This window comes from Phocoena phocoena, chromosome 7 (assembly GCF_963924675.1).
Source record: "Phocoena phocoena chromosome 7, mPhoPho1.1, whole genome shotgun sequence".
Taxonomy (NCBI): domain Eukaryota; kingdom Metazoa; phylum Chordata; class Mammalia; order Artiodactyla; family Phocoenidae; genus Phocoena; species Phocoena phocoena.
The window spans coordinates 38,438,853-38,452,339 of record NC_089225.1 but is presented as its reverse complement, the minus strand read 5'-3'; the positions used below and the strand labels follow the sequence as shown (position 1 = coordinate 38,452,339).

Below are 13,487 nucleotides of genomic sequence, written 5' to 3'. Positions count from 1 at the left end.
CAAGCCTCTCATTTTATAGATCAAGGCACAGTGATACAGGGAGAGGGAGATACCCTAAAAGTAGCAAAGCCAAGATTAGAACTATAATGTACTCATTTTCCTGACTACAGCAGTTTGCAACTTGTCAAGTGTTTCATCAGATAATATAAAGCTAAATAATTAAAATAGTTTAACTCTGGAATACGATTTAAAATCATATCACTTTTAGTCATATGGAAAGGAATCAATGAAATCAAATAAATAGATCATATAAAGACCTTGCTAGATATAAAGATTTTCTACATGTCAATTTTAACATTACAAATCAGTAATGAGAGGAAAGACGTCACAAGTAATTATTGAAAAAAATACACCCTCATTATTACACAAAAATAAAATACATACATATCAAATCATTCAATGTGAAAAACATTAAAAACAGAAAAACTCAAAGAATTTGTGAAGAACCTCTCGGTTTAGTCCTGAACAGGTCTTTCCTCCAATTACAGCCCAAAGTTTTATATTTATCTTCCTTTCCCTATGGAGTTTACTGGTACCGCCAAATGTGTCATAGTTAGAAGCAGAATTTTACCAACACCCAGATTCTGTAATTGCTCAATATATTCTACAATGTCTAATATATCACATCTTTTAAGCCTTCGTCCATTTATCTTTACATTTCAAAACTCTGAACATGAGGACAGCATATATTTAAGTTCAGTATTTAACAGTAAAATTTTAATGTAAATACAATAAAACATAAAAATGTAAGTACAATAAAACATAAAAATGATTTTTAAAATTGTGATTAGAAAGTACTCTAATTAGCAAATGTGTTTTAAATTAAATTACAAATAACATGGTGAGATAAGTATTCTCATATATTGATAATGAGATGAGACTATTAGTGGCCTTTCCAGGAAGTCATTAAAAATGTCTATCAAGAAACTTTTAAAAATATGTACACCTTTAAAAAATAAATCCCATAACCAAGAATATAGCCTAAGAATATGGTCAGCAATATGTTTAAAACTGTTTAAAAACAACTTCCTAAAAATGTTCATAACATTATTTAGTGGTAAAAAAATTAGGAGCAATACACATGAAAATTAATGAAAGGTAGTTAATTATGGAAGTTATGATAAATACATATGATAAAATATTACCCATTAAAACTATGTTTTGAAAGCTAGCTCATGCAGGACAAAATGCTCATGCTATGTTGATCAAAAAAAGTTTAAATATTAAATTTTATTTTAGTATGTGGAAATTTCTGGATGGCATTCCACATTATTTTTCTTCTCTTTATTTGTATTTTATATTTTACTACAATAATTATTTATTAATTTTATTATCAGAGAAATAAATAGTACTTTTTTATGTTAATATAATAGATTAGATTTTTCATGTGCTTCAAGTTAAAATATCTAAAGGTTTGGTTAGTAACAGTTGGATACTTTTCAAGTTATATAACAAATTTTACATCAATTCTGTATAATATGGAATGAATTCTAGAAAATAAAGTCAAATATTTATAACTAAGTCATACATATAAGCAATAGAAAAACTTATAGATGCATACTGGGAAATATTACAATGAAGTGTTGTTCTTATTTCTAAAATCCATTCCTTTCTTATCTTCAAGGAACAAATGTTTCTGGAACAGCTGAGTTTTTATTTTGGAAAAATATAACCTTGACTCTCTTCACATCATACACAGAAATTAACTCAAATCTTATAAACTACAACCATAAACCTTCTAGAAGAAATACAGAGTGGCCTCGGTGTAGGCAGAGATTTCTTAAATAGGATACCAAAAGAACAACAAAAGAAGAAAAAAAGATACACTGGACTTCATCAAGATAAAAAATCTCTGCTCTTTGAAAGATACCTTTTAAAAAATTTTAAAAGGCAAGCCATAAACAACCCAATTAAAAAATAGCCCAAAGAACCTGACCAACACTTCATAAAAGAAAACTGGCCTAAAAAAACATGAAAAAAAAATCAATATCACTAGTTATCATGACACACAATTAAAACCACCATGATATACCATTACAAACTCACAAAAATGGTTAAAATTACAAACACTGACTAGGAAGTGTTGGCCAGGATGTGAGTAACTAAATCTCTCCTATGTTGCTGATGGGAATAGCAAAGTCTAACAACTTGGGAAAACAGACTGGCAGTATCTTACAAAATTAAAATACATTTAGCATATGACTGAGCACTACCACTCCTTGATATTTACCCAAGAGTTGTAAAAACATATGTCCACATATGTAAACAAAGATTTGTGTACAAATGTAGCAACTTTTTTCATAACAGCCATGGAAAGAATGGAAATGTCCACCAACAGGTGAAAGGATAAACAAATTGTAATATATACATACAACAGAATACTGCTCAGCAATAGAACCTCTGATACACTCAACACCATAGATTAATCTCACAACCCATATGCTGAGCAAAAATAACCAGACACACAAGAATTCATAGTCATCGTCAGATTTTCTAGAATAGGCAAAACTAACAAATAGTCACAAAAGACCTATCAGTGGTTGTCTGGGGCTAGAGTGGAGGGATTGACTGCTTGGGGTGTGTGGGAACATTTTAGGGGTATCATCCTTGTGAGGTTGAACCCTGGGATTCACTTGTCAAACTCATCAAATTGCGCACTTAAAAGGGAGCATTATGTTATACCTCAATAAAACTTATCTAAAAATAATATTTCTTATCTAGCTACTATTCTCAATCATTCCCAAAGCTACATTTACATTGAGCCTTACTTATTGACTAACCATGGGTCCTGTTCTACAGCTCCACCACTTTATTCTCGGTAATTTTCCTTTTTTATTGGATTTTTTTCACTTTTAAACCTGTCCAGTATTACTTTCTTTTATTCATTTCCCATCATCTCCGTTTTCCCATCTTCTTTTTACAGATGAATAAAATCTACCACACACTTACATCTTTTTCAATATTCCTCAGTCGAACTTTCATAAATGTTCCTCTGGGTCTTCTATGTATTAGTTCATTCCACACATCCTACCTGATCTGCCTGTTCTGCTCCATCAGAGCTCTCTTCAATGACAGCACTACCCTGTGTCAATATGCAGTGTTCTCAGACACACTGCATCACAGCGACAGTGTGTAACAGTGCAATGCAAGACACATTCTGAAGGAAAAAAAGAGCGTCCCTTGACTATACATATGCCAGTTGGGGCTGTAAATCAAACTACATAAGCCAATAAAAAGTAAAAGAAAACGTTTGGACTATGTGTGTAAACAGTAACAACAACAAAAATATGTTTGCCATGATAATCGCGTTATTTCAAGTTGCTTAATCATCCACCTATACTGGATACTCTATTATCATGAGAACGCTCAGAAAGTGCCACGCTGCTTGTGCATTCATTCTTCATTCATTCAACAATTATTAATTGAGCACCCAGGATGAGTAGCTCTCTCTGCTGCAACACAGCCCTTTAGTGACCATGATTTCCAGTGGGTAGAGATAAAATTTGTCCATTTCCATTTTACTGGTGGACTATTTGGTAATACGTTTTGTCCTCCATTCTCTACTCAGTCTACTCTAGTCTTTATGGAATTGACAATCAGATCTTGTCCTCAAAAGGCAGATATTGGCTTATTGATGTTTTTTCTCTTTATTTCATATATTCTCACTCCTCCTGACAGCACAGCATTGATATGCTGACATTTTAGTCATACAATTCTGAATTCCTTTCTCCCCCTCTAAACGTGAAAATAAGAGTGATTCTTTATTTTTCTAACCCCAGCTCTGACACAATCAAGCACTCAAATGTTTGTTGAATGGATTGTCTCATTTTATTTCATACTAAATAAGTAAAGATTTTGAATAGTTACTTTTTTATACACTATCTAAACTTGATTTTACAAAACAAAACTTTCTTGTTCTACCAGTTAATTTACAGAGCAAAGAATTTAAATGAATTAATATTCCATTTAGTTACCATCTAATTCAAGTGGTTTTAATTAATAAATAAAACTTAAGCATCTGAGTCTCTATCTGAATAAAGATAAAAATGTATTAGTGCTACTCTCTTGCATATTTAATAAAGAGCACTGCATTACCCTTCCAAACTTTATCTGACGATAAACACATCTTTTCTTTTCCAGAAACCTTCAATGGTTCCCCATTTCCTAAAGAACAAAGTTAAAAATTCATTTCCCCAGGACTCAAAGTCCTTTAAAATCTGTCTTTATCCTAATTTTCAACCTAAAATCTAGAAATCCCCTTTGAGTCTGACTCTGCCCCAATCAACCGATTCACTGATTTCTTACATCCTCATTTTGGGAAAGCCAATAGCTTTCCTCTGATAATTTATTCCCTCCTCGTACTTGCTTCCTCCCAATTTTCAAATGTCCACATAATTTATATATGTCAGGGCCTCTCACAGCAGTTTACTTGGTATCTCTCTTATAGCAGCCACCACTTTCTATCTTGTAATGTACATGTCATGTCTCCAGTAGACTGTGTGATTCCTGAAGACAGATGTTCTATTTGATTAAACTTTGGATATTTCATATTACCTAGCCCAGTACCATTGAATAAATGGATGCAAAAATTGTATCAATCGTTTTTATTAAAGTTTTGGGAAAAAACAGTGCTTCCCTACTGTTCAGAACTTTTAATCATTCTTTGTAAGACTTCAGAGGCTTGGCCCCAAAGGAAACTGCTGAGGAAAATTGCAACCTAAATTAATTAGTATACTGTAGAAACTCAATAAATGTAAAATTGCTGAAGTCTGAAAGCCTACCTTTCAGACAGGTAAGCCTGCCAGAGTACTATTCTCCTAAATAAATATGACATTTTTTTACCCAAGGTCGGTGGCCACCTCCTTCTTTGTCCTCCAGAAATATTCCTATATGCGTAAATATTTTATAAATACTATATAAATGTTATGATTATTTTGCCTTAAAGGAGTCTAGGCACCTGAGTCAGGAACGCGGCATAACACTGTGGTTCAAAGTGTGGTCTCAAAAGTCTGACAAACCAGGCTGTGAGCCCTTTCTTCCCTCTTCTTAGTTTTGCAACCTTGAGGAACTTAATTAACCTTTTCAGATCTCAGTTTCTTATATGTAAATAAGAATAATAATAGTACCTACCCCCAATGCCACTGTGAGAACTAATCGAAACAGTGTATCTATAAAGCACTTGACACAGTAAACCTCATAATTATTCATTATTACAATTTATTTTTCTTCCTGACATTGCTATGTCCATGTGGACTGGAGAAGGGCTCAGAGTGAATTGTAAATAAAACTATGAAAGGCAAAAGCAAAATCAAAGGTCAAAATTTTATAAAGTCTATTAACTTTTGAAAACTATTTATAAACTTGATCGAAAATTATCTGGGACATATATGCCTTTAATCCAAGGTGACTATCCATATGTCCCACTTTTTGTATGACTATAAATACTATCACCTGAAAGTTCCAGTGGTCATCATAATTTATGTGGGGCAATTCCAATACTGACAGTGCATTTTAACCAATCACACTCTTCTACCCTCCCCACAAAAGGTAAAGCCATATTTTAAAAAAACAAGAAAAATGTGGCGTTAGGGTTTTTTTTTCTTTTTAATTAATTAATTAATTTAATGGCTGTGTTGGGTCTTCATTGCTGTGCATGGGCTTTCTCTAGTTGTGGCACGCGGGGGCTACTCTTCGTTGCGGTGTGTGGGCTTCTCATTGCAGTGGTTTCTCTTGTTGTGGAGCACAGGCTTTAGGCACGTGGGCTTCAGTAGTTGTGGCACGCAGGCTCAGTAGTTGTGGCTCGCGGGCTCTAGAGTGCAGGGTAACTGTGGTGCACGGGCTTATTTGCTCCACGGCATGTGGGACCTTCACAGACAAGTGCTCAAACCCGCGTCCCCTGAGTTGGCAGGCGGATTCTTAACCACTGCACCACCAGGGAAGTCCCAAATGTGGTGCTAGTTTTAACACTTTAATTCACAAGTTTTCGGTTTCCTCTCACACCTAGTCACAGGAACTCTCCCCGAAGCACTAAAGATTAATCAAACAAAATCAATAAACATTTACTGTTTAATAAATAAGTACATGGCTAGGCGTTAATGTTACGAGAAGATCATTTAGAAAGAAACAAAAGAGGGAATTCTCTGGCAGTCCAGTGATTAGGACTCTGCTCTTTCCCTGCCAGGGCCTAGGTTCGATCCCTGGCTGGGAAACTAAGATCCTGCAAGGCTACCTGTGTCCCCAGATTTATGAGAGGAAAGCAGGGAGTGTCCCAGGCAGGACCAAGGGAAACATGGAGGTATGGCATTGAGACTCCAGTCAACAATTCCACTCATCTTCTTGATTTCCCCCAATTCAGAGCAGCAGTGAAGAGGTCTTAAGGGATACAAGTGGATGAAAGTAACTTTGCAAAACCTTAAAATACCAGATAAGGTGATACTGTTTTATAAATGATCTGAAACCAGAATGGTCCCTAGGAAATAGTTTCCTGACTGGGATTTATACATCCTACTAGACAGGGAATTTTGGCTGAGTCTCTCTAGTGTCTCTGAGAATGAAGACAATCCACTCAATTCACATTTTCAGACTGTGTACTCCATACTGGTATTTGAATGAAAGCATGGCACTTAAACTCCAGTGCAAACCGGCATTAAGTGATAACAAAGCCCTTTACTGAACTTGCATTGTAATACCCAACTCCTGTTCCATTGGTTGTTAAAATTCTGGCACTCCCTCTTAACCACACCGTGAAATCATAGGAGGTACTGGTCTCTGGATCCAGCTCCTGGCACAGCGCTACTCTAACCCTTATAATGTCCTACGTTATAAGAGCACCAGAAGCATCTTTTGTTCTAATGTTTGGTCCATGACCCTGGTTCCTGACACGGAGCTCCTACATCCCTTGGAATTTCCTGGGATTAGAGCATCTAATAGGAGCATCTTTTGTTTTAATGAGGTGACTCTGGGTGGGCTCCTGGATGGGGCTGGTCACCAGAAAGACCAGGCCATGATTAGATGCTTGGAATATTCAGCTCCACCTCCCATCCTCCAGGAATGGGAGAAGGGCTGGAGACTGACTTGGCGATCGATCATATCTATATGATGAAACCTCCATAAAAATCCCAAAAGTATAGAGTTCAGAGAATTTCTGGGTTGGTCAACACATCTACATGACAGGAGGGTCATACACCCCAACTCCACGGGCACAGAAGCTCCTGTACTTGGGAACTTTCTGGACCTCAACCTATGTAACTCTTCATCTGGTTGTTCACACATATCCTTTATAATAAACTGGTAAATGTAAATAAATGTTACCCTGAGTTCCGTGAGGCATTCTGGCAAACTATCAACTCAAGAAGTGTTCAAGGAAGCGCCAAGTTATAGCAGGTTGATCAGAAGTACTGGTGACAACCTGGGACCAGCGATCCGTGTATGAAGTGGGGGCATCCTTGTGGGACTGAGCCCTTAACTTGTGGGGTCTGATGCTTACTCCAGATAGGCAGTGTCAGAATTGTAGGACACTCAGCTGACGTCGCAGAGAATTGTTTGGTGTGGGGGAAAAGTCCACACATCTGGTGTTAGAAGTATTGCGTGTGTGAGTAAAAGAGAAACACAGAAGTGATTCCCCATATGCTCACTCTGCCTCAGTTTCCTTATATGTAAAAGAAGAAGAATGTCTACTTCACATATTTTTTGTGAAAATTAAGTTAACATGTGTAAATAATTTAGAACAATCATAGCTTATAATTATTTTTGTTATCATTGGCTAATGTACTTATCTTTGTCTATATACAAGCAACAACTCTTTCTTAGATATTCCTCTCCCTCCCCTTTTCTTGAAGGTAAATTTTATTTCATTTCCCAAGTATGTGTAATATGTTCAAGATTCAAGATCAGTTAAAGAATTGCAGGTTCCTTCCCTTCTCGAATATCATAACTTTATATCCCTTTTGTCTTCTGTGATGATGAGAAGGCTCTTCTGGGGTTTCTAAGCAGACCTCTCCCCATGTCACTTCCACATCACCAGTTCTCATAGCAGACTACACATTGTCTATGGACTGACCAAAAGCCAGATACGAAAATAGTTCATTTTCCATAGTTTTATTGAAAAAAATAGCTAGAAACATAATTCTTCATTTGGAGAGGAGCGTGACTTAAAACCATGACTCATATCCATTTTGTTTTACAGATGGTGACTGAGGCCCAGAGAGACAAATTAACTTGCCTGAGGACGTGCGGCCCTGGGTGGAGGTGGTGGAGGAGGACTCATTATGCATGGTGCTCATGCAGACTGGCCACATGACCTCAGATTTCCCCAAAGCGTTTGTGGGTGCACTGCAGCAGCACCGGTCTTTTTAAATACCTGTGCTCTCAAATAGCTATTCTAACTCTTCCAACTTGGGAGCAGCACCACTTAGTACTCCATACCAGTTAGGAGTTAGAAATATCCTTCGGTGCAGGCTTTCCTGGTGGCACAGTGGTTGAGAGTCCGCCTGCATCGGTCCAGGAAGATCCCACATGCCGCGGAGCGGCTGGGCCCTGAGCCATGGCCGCTGAGCCTGCGCGTCTGGAGCCTGTGCTCCGCAACGGGAGAGGCCACAACGGTGGCGTACCGCAAAAAAAAAAAAAAGAAATATCCTTCGGTGCATTTTAGCTCTAAGTGGCCCCAGAGTGGCATAAAAGAGTTAATATGCTCCCCTGACAAGAACTTATGTTACCCAAAAGCAATCCTGTAGAAAATAGGAAAAGGAAAAGGATTCATGGGTCTGTATCTAATACTGGAACAAGTCCTTGTGCTCCCATGAAAGTCCCTAAAATAATCATTTTTTACAGCATCGTTCAATAATTGACGTGTGAAATGATAATGCTGACTCAGAAGCAAAGATTTAATTATATCCCATATACTCCATTTAATAAGGAAGAGAAGAATGTAATCTGTTTTAGAAAGAATAATGATGGCTTTTAAGTTTGATACTTAGAGTTTAATAATGTAGTCAACTTCCTACTGAACAGTTCCATTCAGTTGCCCAACACGTGTCTCAAACTCAACATGTCCAAAATAAACTCAATATCCACCCTCAAAACGTCTCCTCCTCCATCTCTGCTCTCAGGAAACTGGATCAAATAATGCCCTGCAAGAAACCTGAAATCTGTCCTTGACATTTCCATCTCCTCCACCCGCCAGAGCCAGTCAAGCAAGCTCCCAATATCTCAAATACCTCTTCATTATACCCACAACTCACTGGCACTGCTCTGCTCTAAGCAGGCCTCACCTCCCACACAGAATTCACAAAAGGCTACCACAACTTCCTACCCTGCCTCCGTGAAGAGATGGCTCTTCCCCAGTCTAGTCTCTACATGTGATCTCTCCACAACACAGAGGTGATCATGTCTGCTGTCTTTTAAACCTCTTCAGTGGCTTCCCATTTTTTTCAAATCCATTCAGTGGCTCTTATTCACTCGCTTAGTTATCTGTATTATGTAACAGATACATCAAACCCACATCCAAAACAAACCTAGGACCCTAGTAACGCTCCACATTACTGTTGCCCCCTACACATGACAAACGACATCCTAAATCCTATGTTCATAATTAGCTTTATTGCTTTATAAAAAGTCTTGTCGTATCTCTGTAGAGTCCTAAAGAGTATATTTTAAATGTTTGGTTAGTTTTAGCTTTTCAAATTGTACCATGCCATATATCATCTCTGAAAGATATCAATAAACTTCTGTACTTACTATGGTATCATGAGGATTAATTCATACTGGTACAGGTTGCTGTAGTTCATTCATTTTGACTAAAATATACTATTCTCTTTCATTTTATATCACTCTTCATACATCAACTTTTCCTTTGACTGACCTATGGATTATTTTCAGCTTTCATTTTTATGAACAGTAGCACTATGAAATATTTGTTTATATGGAAAAACTTCTATCACTAGGAGTGCTGAGTCATCCATGAATTTTTTAGATTTCAGAGACGATGCCAACCCGTTATCTGAAGTTACTATAAAAATGTGGAGGTGTATCACCTCTAACAACTGGTATTATCAGCCTTTTTAATTTTTGCCAATTGAATGAATATAAATACATCATTATAGTCTTGGTCTGCATTTCCCTCATCACAATTAATGTTAAACATTTTTTCATAAGGTTCTTTTTTTGTTTTGCTATATTTGTTTCCTTTTCCAAGGAGTATCTATTCATGTTTATTGCCCAGTTTTTCCTGTTGGCCTATGTGGGCTTCTCATACTAATAACGGGAGTTATTTATATATACCTGACAATAACCTCTCAGTTACATGTTCTTTGAACATCTTCTACAGTTTGTAACTTCCCTTTTTACTTTTTTTAAGGTATATTTAAGTGAATCAACTTTCTCAATTTTAATATAGTCAAATTTATCAATATTTTCTTTTATGGTCAATGATTTTGTATAGTGTTTTAGAATTGTTCCTTAATTCGTGGTCTTATAAATGCCTATTTTTTTTCTGCTAAAAGTTAAGTTTTCTTGTGACATTAATATTTCCAAAGTAGATCTTGGTTTATGACATGAGTTAAGCACCCAGCTTCATCTGTTTTCCACCCAGATTACCATTTTATTTTCAGCTATATTTATTGAAAGAGCTCTTCTTTCCCCCATTGATCTGTAGTGCTTCCTCAGTCATATACTGAATGGTCCAAACTTGTGTGTGTACTTCTAGGGTCTCTATTCTGTTGCATTGTGCAGTTTGTCTACCCTTTGCGCCAATTACTTGATCACCAAGTCTTTTGTTAAGATTTTGTTAAGGAATTTGCCAAAAGTCACACAACTAATTCAAGGTGGAGGAGGTGAGGACCAGGCTGGTCAACAAAGCTGGGCTTTTAACTGTGGGGTAATCTTGTCATACCACCTATGAAGCCAGAGGTCCTGATGCTTGGGATTTTTTTCTTTGACCATTACTGGACTATGTTCTTCTTCTTTTTTTTTAAATTGAGATATAATTGACATGCAACTTTGTTAAGTTTAAGATGCACAACTTGTTAACTTGAGAGGCACTTAACAAATAATTCATGATTTGGTGAATGAATGAACATATCTCAAAAATTAATTCAGAGTGTATGCTAATATTGGGTATTTACAAGTTGTTTAAAATTTAGAACTAGAAGAGATCTTAGAAAACCCCTAGTCCAAGCTCTTTGTTTTAATAAAGGAGACACAAAGGTCCGGAAAGATCAACTTTTTTGTCAAAAAAGCCTGTTTTTAACATATCTAGAACATGAAAATTTCAGTCAAGTGCACTTTGCACAACATCACCTACCTGTAAATAAAATATTATTTGAAATACATGGCACAAATTCCTAAATAAAGTAATATTCTGAAATAATAACAGTAGAAGATGAAATTAAAAACCATAAAGCCTAATTTTCATTTTTTCAAGACAAATATTACTGTATAACATTAAATAAGTCTTAAAAATAAAGAGAGTATTGTTTAATTTTACATTTTAAGTACATGGAAAAATTACTATTTTTGCCTTGCATCATTAAATTTTACTTTTTGAGATTTGAAACTGAGCATTAAGCACTTAAATCAGCAAAACTGCTTTTTTGGTACTTCCAGAAAAGGCTGTCATAGTTTTGCTGAATCAGATTATAACATTTTTTGTGACCAATCTAGAAGTCTCCATTCAACAAATGACAAAGTGATCATTCTAAACTGATGTGATCCATCAAAACACATTTCCACTTTCAGCCAAGCAGCAGCTCAACTGGTTCTAACAAAAAAACAAAAAAGGCTGATTTATTCTGGGATCCTAACCAAAGATCAGCAAATTAATCCCCATATTCATTTATCGAAAACTGACGGACTCATAAAGTTCTCCTCTTTGAATAATTATAATTAAAGGCATAAAAAATGTATATAAACTACCTATATGGGTCTAGGTTCTGTCAGTTCCAAAGCCCTTTCTCTCAATTCTTTGTACTAGTCAAAAAATGTAGTGAGAGAACTAGACTCATTTTGAAAAGAGGAAGATAATCAGAATTTCTCCAATTGGACCAGAGAATTATTGCAAAGCAAACTAAAGATGTCCAACAAACTCTTTCAACAAAAATTAACTTTTGGAAATGCTTTTCTCTGTTTCCCTAAACCTCACACAACTGATAATATCAATGAAATTCATTTTATTAGCATAGTTTGATTAATAAATAACCTCAAAAATATCTGTAACATTAAAAGCAGATTACATTCATTAAATAAATGCAAATCTCAAGTCAGTAATTTAGATTCACTTTTCCAAAAGGTACAAACATATCAACAGGGACTCAAAGTTTACCTTTTGTCATGTTTACAAAGAAACATTTTGCTAAGTAGAGAATTAATGTAAACTAGATTTTTTTTAATGTTTAATTCAATGAGAATAAAACTAATTTCAAGCATGCTTAAGTACTTTAGAAGCACTCATTTACTAGGAATATTTTAGAAGTAAATTAATAGGTATTTAAGTCAACAGAAAGCATAGGAAAATTACTTGGAATAACTTCAGGAAATGAATGTCTATGAGTTTACTTAATAAATCACCATTTATATAAATTATTATGTTTCTTGAGCATTCACTCTTATCTAGTCATTGAAACTGGTTCCTAAATAGGGAATATTGAGTTAAAGTGACTTTATAATACACTTGAAATTATCTTTTGCCTTTAACATAGGGCAACGACCTGGTAGCCCACAGGTTAAATCTGGCCACCAACATGTGTCTTGTTAAAAATACATTGTGCCTTTTTTTGTTGTTGTTGCTTTTGGAAGTTTTAAGGGCTGTCATGTGTAGTCTCATTTTGCTACAATCCTCACCATCTCACTGTAGTAGTTTTCCTCTTTTATGTTATGTGCTTGGACTCTAAAGGCTTATACTTCTGGAAGCCTAAATTTAAAATTCTGTCCAATTTGAAGGTTCACTACAGTCACAAAACATTGGAATTATTAGAATTAGAAGGTACCTTAGAGGTTAGCTAACTCATTTCTTCTGACAAGACACCTGAGGCCAAGAAACATAAAGTAGCTTTCCCATGGTTAAATGTACATTAACAGTTCTGCCCAAATGCTTTCATGTTTTGTCATGAGTCACCACCATTTTCATCGCTATGAAAGAAACATTTGCTTCATAAGCACTTACCCCTCAGGGCAGGTAGCAGGGACCTCTCCTTCTTGTCATCACATTTGTTACATTCACTGAAGTACAGGAGTAAGAAGACATCAACAAGAACCCACATCAGTGAAGTGGCTAGAACCACCTTGCAGTAAACAAACCTCCTCATGTCTTTCCTTGATTTCTAGTTAACACAGAGATCGAAGACAGATACAACTGTGATAAATCCAAGCCACAGGGGTGAACTCCAGGATAAAAGCAGGATGCACCCACTGTATTAAAAAAAAAAGAAGAAAAATTAATTATTGAAAAGTTTATTTTGCATAAATGTGATATAACATGAAATATATGACTTATT

At 35.8% G+C, this 13,487-nt stretch overlaps 1 protein-coding gene across 1 annotated transcript in view; it reads right to left on the bottom strand.

Moving 5' to 3' along the window:
• Positions 1-13,487, bottom strand: part of GALNT13 (polypeptide N-acetylgalactosaminyltransferase 13) — a 554,418-nt gene that overhangs the window by 473,727 nt on the left and 67,204 nt on the right. The window contains exon 3 of the mRNA XM_065880130.1: positions 13,157-13,401. Coding sequence (XP_065736202.1) covers positions 13,157-13,298 — 142 coding nt within the window. The 5' untranslated portion in view covers positions 13,299-13,401. The remainder of the gene's footprint in view (positions 1-13,156; positions 13,402-13,487) is intronic.